The sequence below is a fragment of the Gadus morhua genome, chromosome 1, assembly GCF_902167405.1.
Source record: "Gadus morhua chromosome 1, gadMor3.0, whole genome shotgun sequence".
Lineage (NCBI taxonomy): Eukaryota > Metazoa > Chordata > Actinopteri > Gadiformes > Gadidae > Gadus > Gadus morhua.
Genome location: NC_044048.1, coordinates 4,199,355 through 4,221,456, shown reverse-complemented (window position 1 = coordinate 4,221,456; position 22,102 = coordinate 4,199,355). Strand labels below are relative to the sequence as shown.

General features: G+C 44.5%; 2 protein-coding genes across 6 annotated transcripts; one reads left to right on the top strand and one right to left on the bottom strand.

Annotated features, from left to right (window-relative positions):
- Window positions 1-48: 48 nt before the first annotated feature.
- Window positions 49-5,928, top strand: slc2a10 (solute carrier family 2 member 10). Of its 4 annotated transcripts, none has more exons than XM_030354670.1 (7): window positions 49-442; window positions 524-583; window positions 1,406-1,488; window positions 2,000-3,149; window positions 3,247-3,369; window positions 3,549-3,684; window positions 4,777-5,928. In XM_030354670.1, exons 4-7 carry the CDS (start codon window positions 2,039-2,041, stop codon window positions 4,871-4,873), a joined length of 1,467 nt encoding a protein of 488 aa, XP_030210530.1. In that variant the 5' UTR covers window positions 49-442; window positions 524-583; window positions 1,406-1,488; window positions 2,000-2,038; the 3' UTR covers window positions 4,874-5,928. The 4 variants fall into 4 exon arrangements, with proteins under 4 accessions (XP_030210530.1, XP_030210528.1, XP_030210529.1 ...); XM_030354668.1 differs by having other exon boundaries at window positions 1,872-3,149; XM_030354669.1 differs by lacking the exon at window positions 524-583.
- A 949-nt stretch (window positions 5,929-6,877) lies between these two features.
- Window positions 6,878-17,805, bottom strand: LOC115542434 (casein kinase II subunit alpha). 2 transcript variants are annotated; one of them, XM_030354671.1, is made up of 13 exons: window positions 17,658-17,805; window positions 15,008-15,284; window positions 12,068-12,179; window positions 11,882-11,983; window positions 10,530-10,580; window positions 10,357-10,416; window positions 10,160-10,243; window positions 9,026-9,136; window positions 8,800-8,901; window positions 8,575-8,675; window positions 8,090-8,238; window positions 7,916-8,005; window positions 6,878-7,118 (listed from the first exon to the last, which is right to left on the bottom strand). In XM_030354671.1, exons 2-13 carry the CDS (start codon window positions 15,106-15,108, stop codon window positions 7,000-7,002), a joined length of 1,182 nt encoding a protein of 393 aa, XP_030210531.1. In that variant the 5' UTR covers window positions 15,109-15,284; window positions 17,658-17,805; the 3' UTR covers window positions 6,878-6,999. The 2 variants fall into 2 exon arrangements, with proteins under 2 accessions (XP_030210531.1, XP_030210541.1); XM_030354681.1 differs by lacking the exon at window positions 17,658-17,805 and having other exon boundaries at window positions 6,908-7,100; window positions 15,008-15,108.
- Between the last annotated feature and the right edge of the window lie 4,297 nt (window positions 17,806-22,102).

The following is a 22,102-nucleotide window of genomic DNA, read 5'->3' as shown; positions in this document are numbered from 1 at the left end:
GTGGTGTAATAATATTAACATAAGTTACGTAATTTATTAGTTCTAGCATCCATACTAGGCTGCCACCTCAAAATGAAAAGGTTGTATCAGCTGGGTTTGAGGTCGTGTTTGCTGAGGTTTTCTGATCTGCCTCCAGGCTATTGTCGTGAAACTTCGATATGGTTTCTTCTGAAACTTGAGACAGTAGTCTGCCACGTAGGAGAAGGAAGCTCCGGGCAGCAGACCCGATAAGCGCAGCGCGAGGCGTCTGGAATAAAGCGGTGGGCTGACGAGTTCTGACCGACTTGATGTTCGTTCTTTAAGCTTGGAGATATGGAGATACAGCCACTGACCGTGCAGAGACCTCGGGTATAACGGGTGAATGAAACCAGCATGGAGCCTAATGAATTGTTCCTACCCGCCATGGAGCCATGTTCCCACTACAACCTCTGCATGGGAAACGGTAAACATTTCACAACACTTCTTTATCAAACATTTACTGACATTTCTGTCGGTTAAATTATTTACAATGGTCTGGATTTAGTTTATTAAACTGCAAAGGGAAAGCAGAATAAAACGTCACGACTGATGCCACAAGGTGGAGGTATGTTTCTCCTTCTGTTACCACTTATAAGAAATTATAAGAAACAATTCATAACTATTTTAACAATTGTTATTTTGTAGCCTGAAAATGATATATAGCCTAAGCTATACATTTTGGTAGATTAAATGATAAATGCTGTGTGTGTGAGTGTGTGTACGTATATCTATAGGCCTAATATATATATATATATATATATATATATATATACACACACACACACAGTTGGTATCAAGGTATCATATCTTGTTATCTTATTGTTAATCGTCTCTACTTGAATTATGTAGCATACCATTTTCCCAATTATATTAGGCCTATTTGTAGTTTATCTGCTTATTGTATCTGGTCTGCTTCTGAAAGAATTAAACTTCCTTTGGGATAAATAAGTTATTTATTTATCTTTGATTGCCTTTTGGATTCAAAATGCCATATGGATTCATCAGGTGATAAAATATTTTAACATAAGGCTAATTTTACCAAACTATTTCTTGTCTATTTTATACATTACATGCCTAATAACACCCGTAAAATTGAATGATAATATAGAATATGATAATATATATCCGTATCCCGTCAAGTCCAACAAGGATGTTTGCAAATCTAAGCCGAGGACGGAGTGTTGTGGTGTCCCTGAAGTGGTTCCGCTAATGAAATCATGGCAATCAGGACGGTTGTCATGGCTACGGGCTTCCAATGGGTTCTTGTGTTCTCTGATCGTGTCTGCTGGGCACAGCTGGACACAAGGCTCTCTGGGTGACGAGGGCACAGACGCCATCGTTCCATTCAGTTTACATTTGTTGTTGTCCTGTTCCTTGTTTTGCACAGACGACCTTTGTTAAACTGAAGAGGAACAAGTTGAACTACATTGGATTTAATCTTTGTTTCCTGAATGGTGTCATGAACAATGGGTAGGTTTCCGATATTTTTCAGTTGAAGTATTTTCAAAACAAGAGTTTGAAAACGTCAGTACAGCCTCTGTGATTTAGATATAAAAAATGTAATGCTGCTAATTCTTCGGTAATTTACAGAAGCATGATGTTTTCAGGTTACTGAAACAACAGTATTTGGGGTGTATTTGATTGAAGTTTAAGTTGACTCTTTAGCATATTTCTAAACCGAGTTTGTGTGTCACAGGTGCACCCCGAGATCTGATAGCTTGCATAACTCCTCTAACAAACATATACGATAGCTTTGTACTTTTGGACTGTACGTTTTGTACTGATTGAACCAATTGAGTGCCACTGTCTTGTATGTCAACACGATAATCATGATTAAATCTCTGTTGTCTCAGGTTGTCCCCTCTTGTTGCTGACCAGTACGGTGTCCATCCTCGGCGGCCTGGTCTTTGGCTATGAGCTGGGCATCATCTCAGGAGCCCTGCTCCAGCTCAAGGCTGAGTTTGTACTCCTGTGTGCCCAGCAGGAAGCCCTGGTCAGTGCCTTGCTGGTGGGAGGATTGATGGCCTCCATCGTGGGGGGCTGCCTGATTGACCGCTGCGGCCGCAGAACCTCCATGCTCCTCAGTAACGCGCTGATCACGGCGGGCAGCCTGGTGGTGCTCAGTGACTCCTACGGGGGCCTGGTGGTGGGCCGCATCACAGTGGGCTTTGGGATGTGTGTCTCCTCCATGTCCTGCTGCATCTTTGTGTCCGAGATGGTCTCCCCGGACCGCCGGGGGCTGCTGGTGACTCTGTACGAAGCTGGTATCACCGTGGGCATCCTGGCTGCCTACGCCACAAACTACCTCCTCTCCGACACCCCTAGAGGCTGGAGGCTTATGTTTGGAATAGCCCTGGCACCGACGTTGGCACAGTTTGTTTGTATATGCACTCTTCCGGCCAATGCTGATGGATGTAACGTTAACAGGGATGGTTTTCAGACGGAGAGAAAGCCCATGAGTCTCGTTCAAAGTCCAGCAGCGGACGAGGCGCTAGTCGGCGGCACCAGACCGGACAAGCAGCTCAGCGTGATGTACCTGTTTCAGAGCAGGGACAACATGAGACGCCGTACCGCCATCGGCCTGGGGTTGGTGATCTTCCAGCAGCTCAGCGGCCAACCCAACATCCTGCTCTACGCCTCCACCATCTTCCACTCGCTGGGCTTCCATGGCGACGCCTCGGCAGTGCTGGCGTCTGTCGGCTTGGGGCTGGTCAAGGTGCTCGCCACCCTAATCTCCATGGTGCTCTCCGACCGGGTGGGCCGCAGGCCTCTTCTCATCGGTGGATGTGCCTTCATGGCTGCGGGTCTTCTCACTGTTGTGCTCCTCGGTGGACAGGCGGCTCTCAGCGCTAGCGGTGCGTGTGTGGTAAACACCCCGGGTGCCAACCACACATCTCTGCCCAGTTTGCCACATGCTGATCCGACAGCGTCGAACAGGTCTCTTGGAGAGCATCGCAGACTTTTTTATTTGTCAGAGATCAAAGAGATTGGATCAGATTATTCTGTTTACCCCGCCAATGCGTCCTCTGTGTTGCCGTCTACACCTGGTGTCCAGGGAACGGTGGTTAACTGGATCATTCTCATCTGTATCTTCGCCTCAGTCGGTGCCTACTCTATTGGATTTGGACCCAGTATGTGTTCTTTTGAAATGCATTTCACTGAAATAATTATATATTTGTGTAAGAGATAACTAAGAGATCATAATCCCATTTCTTCCGCTTTCTACAGTAACCTGGCTAGTCCTGAGTGAGATCTTTCCTGTGGGAGTCAGGGGAAGGGCGTTTGCATTCACCAACTGCTTCAATTGGGCCACACACCTGTTGGTCACCTGCTCTTTTTTGCATGTTATTGGTAAGTAAGTAGGCTTTGCTACAGACATGCAATACATTTGTCAGCTTGGTTTGCCAAATGCTGAATTCAAATTAGCTTTGCTCGTATAGTACATTTAAAGCCAGCATCATCTGTAAAAGTCAGGTTGGAAGCTTTCATTGATTCTTGGCCGTCACTTGAACTGTGCATTTCCTCAACAGATGCGATTGGACTTTCAGGCACGTTTCTTTTGTACGGTACAACATGTGTAGCCGCAGGTATTTTCTTTTACTGTATGCTTCCTGAGACCATGGGGAAGACTCTGGAGCAGATAGATGAAGAACTTAGCACAAACAGGTACGTTTCCAGTTTAAGGATTTGACCTGTTTGTCAAGAGCCCGGGTGGATTCTTGAATTGCCGGCGTGTTCCGAAAACGGACAGTTGGCTACCCTTTGACGTCCTTTATATTCAAGGGTTACTACCCCCTTAGCTACCAAAGCTATATATTGGTTTGTCCAACACAAATCATTGCATACAAACTGCCCTGGCGAGGTCGTTTCCTCCAATAGTACCGACAAACTAACAAATCCACATTCCGATTCTGTGTGTACATTTAGAAATATTGTATTGTGGGGGATAACTTCATGTTTTGCAGAAGTTGGACTCTCTCCAAATCAGCTCCCAAGGGTTGAAGGAAAATATATCCATAGTTTAGAACCAAAATTCACCAGCGCGCTAATGACCAGGACGTTTAAATGCTCGCCTCTCATTCCTCAGGTCTGTGAGCATGTGCAGTGGTTAACAGTCAGTTAACACGCCCAAGTTTAGCCTTGCTCAGTGGCCGAAGCAGCCACCATTTGAGCTCAGAATTGTAACAATGTTTCTCAGTCTCTAAGCCTGTGAGCACAGTGGCTAGTAAAGGTGTGGTCTGGTTGGCTTGTGGGCCCAATTGGAGAAAGTTACCTAGCTTGGGGAATTAATATGAACTTACCTGGACTGGACCAAACAAAGGTATAGCTATGGGAGCTGCTAAATACTTGTTTGGAATATAATAGATTTCAATTAATCCCCACCGGCCTAATTTCGGAGTGCAACTACAACACGAGAGGGGGTGAGTTAAACAAAAAAACGATTTTACAATTAGACTCAACATAGACAAGGTCAACTGGGGTCTCAACAAACTGGCCAACTCCTTTACATTTCAAGAGGGAACCACAAAGATAAATAAATGCTCCCTGCTTTGTTCAATCATACCCTAATATCACATCTAATTTCAATGTGTAATATCCCAGAAGACAGGACATTTATTTAACTCTTTAATTTGCAGTTGAGTGTTTAGAACTCAGATCTAAACCACTCAAGAGCATTGCCAACCCACAACTCTACACAGGAGTGTGCCTAACCACGTGTAATAAAAGTGGCTGAACTATGAATGTTTTGTTTTGCAGGGTACATAGTGATAAGGTATGCTGCAGCAGTCTGAGAAGGAGAACTGCCACGGTGAAGTACCAGAGAGTAGAGTGTCAACACAGCGACACAAACTGACCTCCACAGGGAAATGCCTTATTTCAATGGGAGACTCTTCTATTGAATGTTCCAACTAAGCTAGGATGGGGTAGAAGCATGTCGAAGGACAATCGTTGAAGGCTGCAATTTCACTGAACAATCAAGATGTTGTGTACCTCAACGTGTTATTATCAAGGCTGAACGAGAAGGCTTTGGCATATAATTGACTTATCACACTGGATGTTATTTATGTCTAAATATTACAGGTACAAACCAAGTATTGGTGGATCTGTGGTCATATTTTCATGTGGGAGGATGCCTTAACATCATAAAATAAAACAATGTTAAAAACACTCACAATCTACTTCAACGCATGCTTGAGTTCCAAAACCTTATTTCTTTAGTAGGGTAACTGAGGTCTCTGTTAAATCAATTTTTATATTTTTTCTCCTGCATTTCTCCTGTGTCATTTGATGGACGTAATAAAGCAGCCAGTCGTATACCTGATAAATAAAACGTGTGTTTATTTACACAAATGTTTTCAAATACTAGTAATCTAAATAAGGACATAAAAATATATACAGTGATGTCAGGACTTGTACAGCTCAGTTAATAAGCCAATGTATACATAGAACTGGTAGCATTTTGAGTTTTCTGAAAGGAAAAAGATTCATATGTACAACATTGCCTACAACTCTCACTCTGAATCTGGCACTAAACGTGTGTACGTGTGTTCCTAGTCAATGCTTCTTGTCAGCGAAAGCTAGTTGATGTTTGTTGGATATACAAACATATCTAATGAAAGAAAAACCTAGCCAGATGAACAGAATGAGGGACCCCCTCTAAAGGAAACTACCAGTGTCAGTCATCCTTCATTTGCAACTCTTTCTCGCAAAAACAAACCTTAGGTTTTGGTTAGTCTTCTTTTCCGTATGAGGTGAAGTAAACTTTTGGGTACGTGGTGAATTTGGAGGAAAGCAACCCGAGAATAGCTTGAGGGCAAAGGAAAGTGGAACATGAAACATAAAAACAAGATTAACGGTGCTTAACAAATACGTGGACACGACCGACCGGCTCTCTGAATGGAAAACAAATGGGAACTTAACCTACATAAGTACAGGTTTGCTGGGTAAAAAAATAAAAGGTTATATCAAAAAACTGGTTACATCTTATTTAGTAGAAAGGCAAGACGTAACAGTTTTATCAGCCGAGGCAATGTGTTACCCAGTGCAACATCTAGTGACCCCGTGTAAGGGGAGCACGAGAGCAGCACCAGACACTGGAGTAACCCCCGGGACGGTCTCCTGGAGCCCCCCGCTAGGCCCGCACTGGAGCAGACGCCTCAAGCTTGGTTTATCAGTAAACTGTATCAGGACGATACGTTTTGGTCCGGTGGGCTAACCTCTCTAGGCTCTCGACTATGCGCCTTTAGGGACTAAATGGTCATTAATAATCTGGAAAATAAAGAGTGTGTGTTGGGGGTGGGGGGGGGGGGAGATATCTCAATATTGAAGGTTAACTGCATAATTATATATTTTTTGCTTGAATCCCATCTTCATTCGTTTATTATTCATCTAATGTTGGAACACCTGACAAAAAGAAAACACAGACGCTATCCTTTAGACACGCACACACGTGTGGAACATTGGTGGAAGGCAGGCCGAACGTTGGTGTTACTTACATTACAAACATTCATCAGATCAAAACGTTGATCCACCGTGGTGGAAGGGAGGGATGAAGGAAACATCACAACAGACACCACCCAGAGCAGCGAGGCATCCCAGGGCCCCTGGCAAGGGGGCGGACCCAATGATTCATCAGAGTGGCGTGGGGCCCCGGGGATCCTCACTGGGGAACGCCGGGGGCCTCCTCTGGGGGGCGCCGGGGGCCTCCTCGCTGGGGGGCGCCGGGGGCCTCCTCTGGGGGGCGCCGGGGGCCTCCTCTGGGGGGCGCCGGGGGCCTCCTCACTGGGGGGCGCCGGGGGCCTCCTCACTGGGGGGCGCCGGGGGCCTCCTCACTGGGGGGCGCCGGGGGCCTCCTCACTGGGGGGCGCCGGGGGCCTCCTCACTGGGGGACGCCGGGGGCCTCCTCACTGGGGGGCGCCGGGGGCCTCCTCACTGGGGGGCGCCGGGGGCCTCCTCACTGGGGGGCGCCAGGGGGCCTCCTCACTGGGGGGCGGCGGCGGCGGCGGGCACGGCGGCGCTCAGGGAGTTGTTGGCAGCGGACAAGACGGGTGAGCCAGAGAGCGGGCCCATGGCAGTGGAGGCTGGTAGGGCAGAGATACCTGGGTGAGGGTGGAGCAGACACGCTATGAACCAGATACCTGGGTGAGGGTGGAGCAGACACACTATGAACCAGATACCTGGGTGAGGGTGGAGCAGACACACTATGAACCAGAGATAGCTGGCTGAGGGTGGAGCAGACACACTATGAACCAGAGATAGCTGGCTGAGGGTGGAGCAGACACACTATGAACCAGAGATACCTGGGTGAGGGTGGGCAGACACACTATGAACCAGATACCTGGGTGAGGGTGGAGCAGACACACTATGAACCAGATACCTGGGTGAGGGTGGAGCAGACACACTATGAACCAGATACCTGGGTGAGGGTGGAGCAGACACACTATGAACCAGAGATAGCTGGCTGAGGGTGGAGCAGACACACTATGAACCAGAGATAGCTGGCTGAGGGTGGAGCAGACACACTATGAACCAGAGATAGCTGGCTGAGGGTGGAGCAGACACACTATGAACCAGAGATAGCTGGCTGAGGGTGGAGCAGACACACTATGAACCAGAGATAGCTGGCTGAGGGTGGAGCAGACACACTATGAACCAGAGATACCTGGTTGAGGGTGGAGCAGACACACTATGAACCAGAGATAGCTGGCTGAGGGTGGAGCAAACACACTATGAACCAGAGATACCTGGGTGAGGGTGGAGCAAACACACACTGAACCCCCACAGGGAGCATGACCAAAATGACCAGCCGACTGACCGCATGTGCCTGGTACCCGTGTCCCCCCCATAGTAGGTCTCCTGAGCGACCCCCGAGGTGTGTGTGCAGCGTGTGCCTCACCAGTCATCATGTTGGCCGTGCTGACGGCTGGGATCCCACCGGGCAAGTTAGCAGAGCCCGCCATGCGAGCTTGGTCCTTCACGATCGGGACTGAAAGGGAAACAGACCCAGTCAGTACAGGCCATGAGGCTGCGGCCTACCGCTACATGCTCAGGACCCGCGCGGCGGACGTACAGAAGTAGGGGTGGTCCATGGCCTCGCGGGCCGTCAGCCTGGCCTGGTGGTCATAGCGCAGAAGCTTGTCCAGGAAGTCCAGCGCCTCGGGGCTGACCAGGTGTTGGTTCTCACTGTGGACGAAGCGCTCCCACCGCTTACGGGAGTGTCTGAGGGGGGGGGGGGACATGAATTTAGAACACCATCAGGATCACATCTCATCTACGGGGTCATCTGAGGGGCAGGTTTAAAAACACCAGGATCACATCTCATCTACAGGAATGTCTGGGGACAGGCTGGGCTTTAAACACCATGACCACGTCGGACTGTTTCTAGAATCAGTGCACATGACCATATTGGACCAAATCTTTATGTATGCATACGTGACACACACACACACACACCTTAACTTGTAAACATGTCAAAGGAGTGGTAAGAAACCACCTTTCCCCTCACCATCATCCGGTTAAGAGTGGACAGATGTTACCATCAAATAATCTCCCTACCTGCCAAGGATGTCGTTGAAGCGCGGCTCCAGCTCAATGTTGTACTTGTCTATGTAGTCGTACAGGTCTTCAGTTCCCAGTACTTTGGCTATTCTCACCAACTGATGGAAATAACATGCATACAATATATAAGGATAAAAAAAAAATGACCACCTCATACACGTGCACCTCTCATTATTTTGAATTGAATAAATAGGTTTCATTGGATGATGACCCACAGCCTACCTGATCATAGTTGTCGTGACCATGAAAGAAGGGCTCCTTCCTGAAGATCATGCTGGCCAGCATGCAGCCCAAGCTCCACATGTCCAGACTGTAGTCGTACATCTGAACAACACCAGAAAGTGGCATAAGAAGCTGGATTTGCGAAACTTCTAGGTTGTTTGCATGTTCTGCGGCTGTGATTGATGACTCAAGATGTCAATTGATTGGCTGGTTGGTGTGCTGGTACCTGATAGTCCACCAGAAGCTCGGGTCCTTTGAAGTAGCGGGAGGCCACTCTGACGTTGTACTCCTGTCCGGGGTGGTAGAACTCGGCCAAACCCCAGTCTATGAGGCGCAGCTGCACACAAACCACAAGGGAACAACAGTTTTAGGCCCAACCCCTTTATCAACATCTTTGTTAAAGCTAACATAGCCTATTTTGTCCATTTGCTGGGTTAGGGGGTCCATCTCCCCCTAGTGTTGTCATGAAACTGCGATACAATAACTTGAAAAATATAGATATTCAATACCACTGGGAAAATACAACATTGAGGGCATAACATTTTAGATTTCTATTAACCTCTTCATTATTAGGAGTTTTTTCTGAAAAAAACATACCAAAATAAATTGGAGCATTACTCCACAACTGCAAGGGATAGTACATGTTACCTTGGTACCAAACCAAAGATGGTTGGGCAAGAGAAATATTCTATGTGGATAGCAATTGGTTGGAGTGATTATAGCTAGAACACAGCATAAGTGGAAGATCTCATTTCCACCTGAAATAAATGATGTTTTAGATCAATACCATCTTGTGCATTATCAGTTGAGGGCCCTATGGTTAAATAGTTATAGTACAACATCTGATGAGAACCTGAGTCAACTTTGACACCAATAAAGTGAAGTACTGCAGGTAGATCTCTTGGGAACCAATTGTACAATTTTGACACTTGACAACTTAATTGAAGGTCTGGGCGAATATAATTAAATGAAACCAAGCCAAACACTGGCATATACACCATATGCCCATTAGATGGCGTAGAAGGACCTCTGTTCTGATGGTGTCAAACACAGTGGCCCAATTCTGAAAGTCTAATTTCCTGACCTTTATGCCTTCTTTCCATAACCTTTGTTGATAACGCCATCATTTCCATCACGTCATTGTCACCATTATTTCATATTACAGCCCTTGCATTTGCGGAGATCCTCTATTTACTTTGGGTACGTTCTTTTCAGAGGAAAACCTTGAAATAGGCCTGGTGATAGGTACTCAAGGTACTAGGAAGGACAATCGCCTGGACAATTATCAGGGTGTGGCCCACTTTATAAATGTATGAGATAAGGCGTGAGCTCCTAGCATAGTCTGTGCATGGAGCCTCACCTTGCGATGCTCGTGGTCAATCATCACGTTGTGAGGCTTGACGTCCCGGTGCATTATTCCCATGCTGTGGCAGTAGTCCAGGGCCTATATAGGAGGCAAGCACAAATAAAAAGTGGAATTCTGTGTCAATCAATGAAAATGTATGAGCGCTCAGAGACTTTGAATAGCATTGACAGGTGACGGTGTTAGGGCCCCACCTTAAGGATCTCATACATGTAAAACCGGATGTCATAGTCGGTCAAGGTCTGATACAGTTGCTGGGGAAAAGACAATGGATAGGCTTGGTCATTACCTGAAGCAGTGATAATATATAATAAAATAACATACACTACAAAGCGAGCAGGAATATTTTAAAAGAGTGGATTCTCACCTTGAAGTCTGTGTTGTTGACGTGTTCAAAAACCAATGCTGGAGTGCGGGACTAAACACAAATACAAAGAAATACAGTTGGGTTTACATTAAACACTAAAGCTGGCTAAATACTCAAGTCTACTGCACTGCATCTGGCCCCTTACAGCGGGCCTACTGGGCTGATGCAGTATGCCAAGGGATCCCTACTATACAGGGTAAAGGGTTCAACAATAAAGATTGCCAGTAGCTCTTAACATTAATACATTTCTGTTTGCCGTAACCCGACGGACCCTGTCCATTTAGGAACGACCCAAATATATATATTTTTTCCCACTCCGACTGACCTGCCGGATGTAAACTTGTGTTAAGACAGATCATACAACTAACGCAAATACAATAAAACACTATTAATTATATTTGACTAAGTATTGTACACCTACCTTATATTATATATAGGTAGGCAGGTCTATATAGAGACCTACCTACCGACCATTATTTATTTTTTTGGTCTTTAATGCAAAATATATTTTTAAGGATGGCCTCAACTCCAGAAATAATTAATCCCACGGTAAGAAATGTAACTGCTCCAAAAGATGGATGCATCAAAAGATTGAAAATCTTCAGACAGTAGCTCAGGATGTAGAGCGGGTTGGCTGGTAACCATAAGGTTTCTACGTAGTTAGATCCCTGACTGCTCCTGATGAGCTGGCTGACGCCCTTTGTGGTTGACACAGGCACAGCTGCACGCATTATGGGAATTATTGTTTGATTAGCAGCAACTCCCGAGATTAGCAGCACTTTGTCGGACCGTCGGGTGAAAATGAGTCGTGGCTCATCAAAGAGGAGACGGCACGGATGAGGGAGAAGGAGTTGGACCGGTCCGCAGATCAATGTATATCACGCTGGATATCCATTAGTTACTTTCACCGGCGCTTAGCCCCTTTCTTTTATTTAACGCTTTACCCCGCCCCAGACCTTTTTGACAAATGATCGAACGTTCTTTGCCGAAATGTGGGTTTGTTGACAAATTCTGAGACTGTTGCGAAAATTGCAATATGAAAAAGAACCAAGCTGAGCGAACCAAAGGACGCCCTAACGTGACATTTTACCATTGAACCCTGTGTAGATATGGGACTGAAAGCCAATAAACATAGCTTTGTACTTACACAGAGATATTTCCACAGTGACACCGATAAGCATGTACTGGTGGAGAGCTTGCTATGCTATTGGTACAGTGGTGTTACTCAATACTTACGTCTAGTACAGGATTGTTAGACATCAATATTGTTGAAATGCAGCTTTAGTTAGTCCGGATATATCGACAGGATCATGCCAAAACACTGAGCAAACAAGACGACGGACATGACTTACCACGGGATCTTTCACGATATCAATGAGAGAGATGATGTTGGGGCCTCCCCGAAGGTTCTCCAGGATTTTGATCTCCCGCTTGATTTTCTTTTTCTTCACCGGCTATGGAGAACGATAAGAGCCTTTAGCTGCGAAGGACACCAGTTGCATCCAAGAAGCACTGGTTTTCCAGAGTATTCCCCATACCTTGAGGATCTTCACCACCACCTTCTCGTTGTTGGTGATGTTGACCGCCTCAAAGACCTCGCTGTACTTTCCCCGGCCCAGCTTCCTCACCAGCTGAAAGTCATCCTGATTCCTGAAGCATCCAAAGCAACATTAAAGTGGAAATGAAGCACTGAGAACTGTGTCAATTTTTTGTTTGTTTTTTCATTTATGGAAACATGGATTTTCATCAATACTGAAATTCAAGTAGTTTCACCGTAAAATGACATGTTTATAACGACTTTCGCCTCTAGGGCGCAGCCATGTTTTAAAAACGCAGGCGCTACGTCATCAGAATGGTTGGCTCTTTAAAATAAACATGTCAGATATTGGAAGAAGAACAGGGGGGTCCTTTTGTATTGCCCCTGGCTGTTCAAACGAATTTTATCGGTTAAAGGAGAGCGGTAGAATAGTTCATTTCCATGTAATTCCCGTCAAGAAGCCTGAAGTGCTCCGAAGATGGTTAGCTGCATTGAAACGCCTCAGCCCCCCAATGGGACCAGGGCAGAGAGTATGCAGCGACCACTTTATAGAGGCTGATTACATCGAAGAGGGAGCTTTTTCTGAAGATGGGAGATTTGTTCGCCGTCCCACCAATCGCCTGAAGCCAGATGCTGTGCCAACTATTTTTAATTTTAGTGGATATAGTGCTGGAGACACGGACATACCCGTCAGATCGGACCCGGGCGCTGCTCTTATGCGCAGCGAAAGAGCGCAGAAACGTGCTTGCCAGGCAGAGGAACGTACACTCAATGTTTGAAGATTGTCTTGTTTGCAGACTAGCTCGCTCCATGCTCTTAATAATTTCTAATCCATCGCCAAAATGATCCATTGTTATCGGAAATAATCCATTTGCAAACACAGTCGGTTGCACTATTTTCTAGGGCTGTAACGATACGCGTATCAAACCGAAAATCGCGATACTGAAAGCCACGATCCTGTCTCGCGGTGTGAGAAGGCAGAAGCGCGATACGCCCTTTCTAACTCTGCGGTCAAATTGTCCGATTGAAATTTGCTAATAATTTGTCTAGATAATAGTCTGCTGACAGCGCCCCCTCCTATCGATGCCGTAAGTATGCGACTGCAATCCTCCGTGGCTACGGAGGATCGCATTTCTCCACAGCCGTCGAACTGCTCATATGCGATATGAACGACATTTATCCAGAGGGGGCCTGTGTGATCCTGTCTCTAGTGTTTTGTGTGATTTGACTGGAAGTTTGTCTGCTTATAGGTCGGAATGAAGCGGCCACCGATTATTGACAGGATGGGTACTTTATTCTACCGGACTCGTTCGCTTCTTCACTAGACACACGCGCTACCGCTCGCTCTCCTCGCTCGTCCACTCACTCGCTGACGTCACTCACACACGCATACGCACATTGCCATTCTGGCGCACACACATATGCTACTCGTAACGCCTCGTTATTGCGACGTTCATGACCTTCAGGTTTTTCTCCATCTATTGAAAGTTAGGCTATTAAACATGTTGCATTCTATACGGCCTGATTATGTCATTATTTAAGCTACATAGCCTAATAAGTAGTGCTAATAAGGATATTTGACTAAACCAACCAAACAGTTGAAAAAAGCATCCTCCCACACGTTATTTCTTTATTCATTTAGCTATACTTTAATAGTATTCTTTCTGTTCAAATCTGTTCAGTGTTCCAAATTATTTGTTATTAAATGTTCCATTAAGTTAATTGGTATATAAGTGTTGTTTAAATAAAATGCTTTTTAAATTTCAAAAAATCGTGGGATGTATCGAACCGTGGGTCAAAAATCGTGATACAAACCGAATCGTGAGTTTGTGTATCGTTACAGCCCTACTTTTTTCGCATATTCACGTGCACACCCAAATGGCACGACAATTACTTGTATCATGAAATCAACGAACTGTAAGGCAGCGTGGAGCCCAGCTGCTGCACCCGTGTACTTTACTTTTCTTATCTTATTATATTATAATAATTATTATATATATAAAAAATATAATAATGTAATAATATATAATGTGCAATATATATACATATCTTACACTGCATTACTAAAGGTTCATTTCATGGCAGCAGACACTCTCCATGTCAGTGGACATAGGGACACAAACCCCACACAAGCACCACCGATTGTTTCCTGTGCGCTCAGATACATCTCTCTCTCCTTCATCTATTTCTCCTCCATAGTCAGGCTCTGTTGGGGGCACTAAAACTCAGACTTCTCTTACTGGCTCAAAAGCATAGGCAATTGGATGCCTGCCCTCATTGGTGGGTCTATCCAATTCGTCCATATCCATTTTGTTGAGGCAGTAAGCTACCTGTGAGGCTATGAGCCGCTATGTAAACAACATAGAATGTTAATACCAACCATTCTCGTGACGTCATCGTATTCTGAAAACAGAGATGGCGGCGCACAGGCTGAAAACATTGTAATTAATGCAACGTGTTTGTGCTTCATTCTGAATAACGGGACATATTTCCGACTTTATTTGTATTTATGGTATATTTAAATATTTAACTAGTGCTATAGACATGTTTTATTTGATTGCTTCCTTTCCACTTTAAGTGGAAAAACCAACCATATGCTTTAAGATTGGCAGATGGCACTAAATGGTAAATATACTTCATTTATAAAGCGCTTTTCTAACCAGTGGCCACTCAGAACAAAGCACTTTCACCCATTGATCTCCCAAAACATTCACCCATTCATTCAGACATTCACACACCGACGGCGGAGTCAACCACGCAGGGCGACAGCCAGCTCGTCAGGAGCAGTCAGGGTGAGGCGTCTTGCTCAGGGACACCTCGACACACTACGAGGAGAAGGGTATCAAACTAGCAGCCTTCCGGTTACCAGTCAACCTGCTCTGACTGAGATACTACTACTAAGTAAGTGCAAGTTAAGGGGGGTGGGGGCACTAGGACTCACCCCCATTCCACCACGTGGGACTCGTAGTCCCAATACTCCCTGGGCCGGTGTGTGTTGACCTCCGTGTACACGCGGGCCCGGCTCGGAACCGGTCCAGACATGTCAGACAGCTTGGCTGCAGTCTGGCGGCCTCAGTGTCTTGAGGTCGGAGGGGAGGTAGGGGCAAGGGCGAGGGGGAGAGGGGCTCTGAACCTCAAGGGTGTTGAGAGGAGTAGAAAAGGGAGGCCTATGCCGAGGGTGGGGCGGGGGGGGCGGGACCGTGGGCACCTTGGGACAGCTGACAGAAAAGGGAACACATGAATAAAGGATTAGCAGGTAAAGAAATTCCAATTCCAAGCCAACTGAACCTTAACAGACCAAAAATTGTAATTTTGACGGGTATATATTTAAAGTTGATATGTTTTCTTGGTGTTTAAAAGTCCTCTAAATTGGTTTGGCCTTTATTAAACCCAATAACTGGTGGATTAAAGTACAGTTAATGACCAAGGCTAGTACAGTCCAGTCAAACTGCAGTTGAAATTGGATGAGCTATACACATCTAAAATTGCTGTTCAAAATATAAGCCTATATAGAATATAAGATGATCTGGCGATGTATCACTCAATAAGAATAATACCAGCCATGATATCAGCCTTACAATTGTACAACCATACCAAGTCATTTGCATTTTTCAAACATGGAGAAAGGACAAGCGTTCAGTCATTTAATTTTATCAACCTCATCAAATACAAGAAAGCCACGCCACCTGTTGGAAGGGATTAGTTTTCAATTTGTGAGAGATACTTCAGAGCATTTCCAAGCTTATGTCAACCTCAGTATGCAAACGTAAAGTTAACATGAACGCAAAACCACTTTGACATGCATCACTGGGTGTCTATTTTGTTTAAGACAATTTATCTGATCACTATATTTCGGAAATGTCGTCTTTTATGCAGCTATAATGAAGGATGCAGTAAATCAAACATATTGTAATCAATGCATATTGCATAGTTTCTAGTAAAGGCTCACTGGACACTGTTTCAGTCTGTAATGCTGGGCGGTGGGGGGTGGATCACCATTGACACCCTCTGCTGATGTTTTCATAGAACGACAACTCAACATGATATTGTGATGTTTCACTGGTTTCTTGTAGTCTATGGCCAGCTATTTCAGACATGTCACATCCATAACGGGAGAATGTCACACCCATGGTGTTAAGTAATACTGCCGTACTTTGCAGACATCCGTCTTTGCGCATCTGCTGTAAAAATTTAGTTTGCATTCTGTAGGTCTTCAGAAAAGCCAGTCCATTTCATGTCACAACCTAACGCATAATATTTGCCATGCCGTTGTTCGAATTCAGAATTATAGGGGGCGTCTACACTGTCCATATAAAGTGACACGTGAATGGTTTCATTTATTCTGAACCAATAGTCTGAGAAATTATGGCAGTCAATTTGAGCACAAATGTCACATCCATAACCCTGGAATCTCACTTAAACAGTGTTGTTGCATGTTCTTGTTCACGGTGCATTTAGCACGTTATTGGTACCATAATCACCAATAGCCTTTTACAGAAAAAAGATTACATAATGATATTCAATGATATAACAACAAGTGGCAATATGCGAGGCATGGATTGGTCAATGAGTGTTCTTTCACGATAGGTCACCGAGACAAACGGGTAAATCGTACTGTATGTTGTCCCTGCTCGCAGGTCAATCGATTGCCATAGTTCAATCAATTCCCATGGTTAAATTAACAGATCGATTTAAATATCAGTTGGACGGATTTGCAATGAATGGTAGTACGAGGCTACAGCTAATAAGGTTAGGTGGAAGGGTAAGGTACCATCAGACTGTAGGTATAGCCTCATGTCCAGATGACCTGAACGGTGAGGTACCATCAGACTTTAGGTACAGCCTCATTTCCACTGACCTGAACGGTGAGGTACCATCAGAATATAAGTATAGCCTCATGTCCAAAGGACAGGAACGGTTAGGTACCATCAGACTATAGGTAAAGGCTCATTTCCAAAGGACCGGAGCGTAAAGGTATATTCAGACTATAGGAACAGCCTCATGTCCGAAGGACCGGAGCGGCGAGGTACCATCAGACTATAGGTACAGCATCATGGCAAGATTGACCGCACGAGTACAGAGAAGGGTCCTTAACGTTATATTGTGAGTGAAACCGACTAACGTATAATTTCCTTGACGAGTGGGCAGAGCTGTCGCTCACCCACTTCAATCTTCCCTTCATGCACCAACGTCAGCCCTCTGAAGACCCGGTCCACACTAAGACGGTCTGTAGCAATTCAAGCTAACTAGCTCAGCTTACGCTCGCAAAAACAAGTAACTGCGGCAAAAGATCTAGCGATCCGATGCTATAAGCAGGTACCATAATGCTATGACCAGGTACCATAATGCTATAACCAGGTAACATAATGCTATAACCAGTGGGCATAATGCTATAACCAGGTACCATATTGCTATAACCAGGTAGCATAATGCTATAACCTGGTAGCATAATGCGCTGAACCGCTAGCACACTGAAGCTAATATCAGCTAGCTCCTTAGCCGAGTTAGGCATTAACACTTTCAGATATTGTATTTACTTAAGAATCAGTGGTGACGTTTAAGAAGGTTAATCAGTGAATAAAAACACATACCCCCTGTATCAATTGAATGATGGACAATCTCGTCGAGAGCTGTAACAAGCTAACAACAAGCAGTCCTCTCGCCGGTGAAGCGCCGTGCGGTCGATGTTGTCACTCCGTCCAGATATCCGACCAGCGCCCCCTGCGACCCGCCGTCGGTTGGACAGGTCGATGGAGGCATGCATCAGCGTTATTCTGGATGTTGGTTAAATTTTTTACATTTTAAATTTGGAGGTAATATCAATGCAGGCGTGAAAGACGATTACTCATGTTGCAGACTACAAAAATGCAAAACTAGGAATAATAAATAAATTGTTGAATAAGCACATTCAGATCAGAATTAATGTCGTTTAGCAAATATAATTAAATACCCAAACTCAATGAAACTCACACTAACTCTTAAGCCCAACTCAAAATGATGCAGCCTTCATATGTTTTTTTAATAAATCATTTGTCTGATGAACTAATCTAACATACTTGTTTGCTTACATGTGAGAGAGTTGTATAAAGTTTTAACAGATTGTTTGTGTGCGTGCATGTGCGTGTGTGTGTGTGCAGGGCCGGCGATCGGCATAGGCGACGTAGGCGATCGTCTAGGGCGGCAAATGTGTTAGGGGCGCCCTCTGGTGGCGCCCTTAATTAATTAAGTTATAAAACAAGCGAAATAAACATGCTTCCAAATGGAACGGACAAGGGATGGAACGGGGGACTAACTATTAGTGCGGATTTAAAATCTGATAGAAGCCCGCAGGGCGACGCGATATACCTCGATAGACTGCAGACACACACGCGCGGACGCAGACGTTGCAAGACAACGGCAAGATCTGGATAACGGCACCGCCGTCGACACACTCTCCCAGTTGAGACGTTATGTCTATAGACAATTTATTTATTTTTAAATATTACTCATAAAGAGACAGCGTCCCTATAACACATAACGAAAACATGTCAATAACAGAGTAGGCCTTTGGTGAATTATTTCTATGGACTACACTTTGTTGCTAAAATGTAGGCCTACCTACTCTTCTCCTTGAGCCTCCCGAAATGTCTTTAGACTTCGTTGCAAAAACTTAAAATTACTCCGAAATGTCTCGCGATATTGATATCCCCCCTGCAGACTGTTTTAGTAAGCTGATATTTCCAATGTTGTGTGTGTAGGCTATGTCTGACTATAGGCTGCTGCTTGTCTTGGGAAGGTCACTTGAAGAGATGTTTCATCTAAATGACGTAGGCCTATTCTACTGGTAAAAAAACAAACAAAAAACATCCTAAACTCTCACGTCAGCCAATGTAGGCCCTATATCGCAATCTTGTCCTCTCGCCCCTCCCTCCCTCTCCCTCAAGCCCATGCGTTATTTCACTATAGCTTGGTTGCTGCATTAGCTGTTGTTACACTTAGTTTATTTCACTAAGGTGCTTCTGTCAATGCAAACACAATTTTCAGCTGTTTATTATTTTCAACGAACCAATAGTAGTTGCATTTTTTAAATGTCAATGCACTTTGAATCCCTGACATTTGAACAGTTGAAGCTAATTTATTAGCATGCATAGTATAGGTCTACACTTTGCATTGAACAATTAACCCTGTAACCCATATATTGACTAATTTCATAATGTAATGAAATGCTCACACACTAGCTGCTTTCAGTCCTGATATTCTCAGGCTAATCTCCTAATGGGCCATATGTGTAAACAACATATCCTGACAATTGTACCCTGATAATCTCCTGAATAATACTACCGCTGTAGGAACTGTAGGTAGGTTGATGTAAATAGTGGTTCGGGTGGAGTGAGGTTTGGTGAGCAGGCAGTGTCTCGGTCAGAAGACAGTGGTAGGGGTGATGAATAGCATTGAGGAGGCAGGGTTTGATGCAACACAATTTGGTTTATTTTGATATTCTTCTGGTTAATTTTATGCTTGATCTTGCATCAATTTCACTCATCTTTGTGTGCTGCAAGAAGGGGATAACAAAAAGATAACAATAGAATTAGACAATGATCCAACACATAAATTAAACAAATGAACAAAGGCAAATGCACATGTCTAGCAAACAAAGGAATCTGGTCATGACCCAAGCCAACAAAGGAATCTGGTCATAAACCAAGCAAACAAAGGTATATGGTCATGAACCAAAGACAATGAAATTAATAGATGAACTCGCGTTAATTGAAGACGCACACAGGAGGCATGAGCGTGCTGGTGGCGAGTGCCAAGCAAGAGCCAATATGTGCACAAACAATTTATAGGCTCCACCCCTCCCCCAAAAGGTGAGGTGGGCGTGGTCAAGCGGCAGGTGGCAAAGGTATGTTAAGGATGGGCAGATTCAACACATTCATTGTATTCAAAGAATAAAAATGGAAGGGGAAGGAATTTAACTGTCTTTTCAACTGCTGAGGTAGTATTTTCTGTAGGATATGTAAATTACCTTATATGTGAATGAGGAGTAGAAAGTCTGTATTTCTCACACCAGTTAAGTGGGCGGGTTCATGATCCTTCTGCTTGTCATTGAGTGCCCCCCTAAATGATCATCATTCGTGTTGAACGCTAAATGATAGGTCCTTTCATAATCCCTAAAAGTACATATCATACAATAAACAACAATACATGAGTTCACAGCTGCACGTGTATATAGATTTTTTTAATTTTTGTTATTATTGACAATAGCTAGCTGAACATTATAGGGCCCCTCAGTTAACACAGAAATCAAGTACTTTCTATTTTTCCCAGTCTAACCCTAACCCTGTTATATGTGAAAAGAAGGAAATTAATATAGAATGTGAAATTTGTTACATTATTGACTAGGGTTTCCACTTTATAGTTATGGGTTTAATTACACCTAGAGGTTGCGCACACGGAAAAAGTTGAACTAAATCAAAAGGCGTTGCCTTCTTAAAATAGCCAGTGGCATGAAGATGGAACAATAATTGTTCACTTTCGGACATTGTTCAGATTACGTCATGGAGTTTCTTTGGGAGTGGACAGTTAACTTTGACAAACATAAAGCAGACAGGACAAAGTGGCTACCAGGGCAGACAGTTTCTGTAAGGACTCCCCCCTCGCTGTTTGGGGAACTTGATTGAGGATATCCTCTAAATGATTGCTTCAATTGTCAAAACACGTTCAATGTTTTTTAAGTCTTCCTTCCTTAACCAATGGAAGGTGTACTTTAGGTCATGTCTACTTTTTACAAAGATTGATTCAATGTTATTTAACATGATTTGTCCTGTATACACAATGTTATTAATACTGATTAAGGGAAAAAAGGTATAATATCCACAGGCTATAACCAATTTGACCCTAACCTCAGATTCCAAACAAGTCTTAGCTATTAGGTAGGATGGGTGTTAATGCATAACAATTTACGGTTAGGGATTTGCTGGCATGATTATTTGTCTTTTATTTGAGACGGTTGAGAGTTCTGCTCAAAGAATCAATCAAGGGGCTATATCAACGAATAAACAAAGTGTCAAAGGAAAAGCCCATATTTTAGGGAGGAATAATCCAGTTTCTTATTGTTATTAATATGTGATGTTTTGGACACACCGGTCACAATATCACATTGGGATCATTCTAGTAGATATTCTGATGGCAATGTGATGGACGACCGTTGACATACAATTAAGATGTCTTAACTGGTCAAGTACTACATAGCACTGTTGTCTGGGTCTTGCCTTATATAGGAGTCAGTTATGCACCACTACATTTCATCGTGTTGAGCAATGTGATACATCATTAACATTTACTTCTCAAATCAATGTATTGATTGTGGGAATTATCATATTAACATATAGATTAGTGTTTCATTCAGCCTTCAGCGATAACAGATATTAAAATGTTGTAATATTGACACAAATCCAACCCATTGCACAACTTTATCAGATGCAGACCTCAGCCTTTGGCCGATTTCGTCCTTGAGAGGTCGTCCTTTTGACCTCGGCTTTGAGGGTCCACACCCATTCTAAGTATATAGTGTGGGAGCCCGAGCCAGGTTGAGGGAGGGAGAGCGTTTGGGGGACCGCCCCGGTGGACAGATATTGTCTGTGCTAACGTCTCAGGGCATTCCACTGTTTCCTCTCTTTGCACGCTGTGAGGCAAACAATAGTCCCAGGGGTGTCCACTGCCTCGGGAAGAGTGTGTCAACAACAGCATGATCAGCAGAGTACAGTAAAGACACACATACACACGCACACGCAGGAACTCACACACCAAGCACACAAACGCACACACACTGTCTAGCCCTGTGGGCGTCCCTGATGGAAGAGAGACTTGGCAGCACTGGACCTGTCCCATGAAAGAAGCCGCGCTGCGTGTCTGGCTGCCATTATCCGACCTGACAGGCAGGTTGGCCAGGAAGCTATAGGGGTGAACAAGGGGCGGAAAGTCTGGAGGGGGGGGGGGTCGAACTTGTCATGCACTTGAGATACTACTCCATAAGGGTATGAGCGTGGTGGTGATT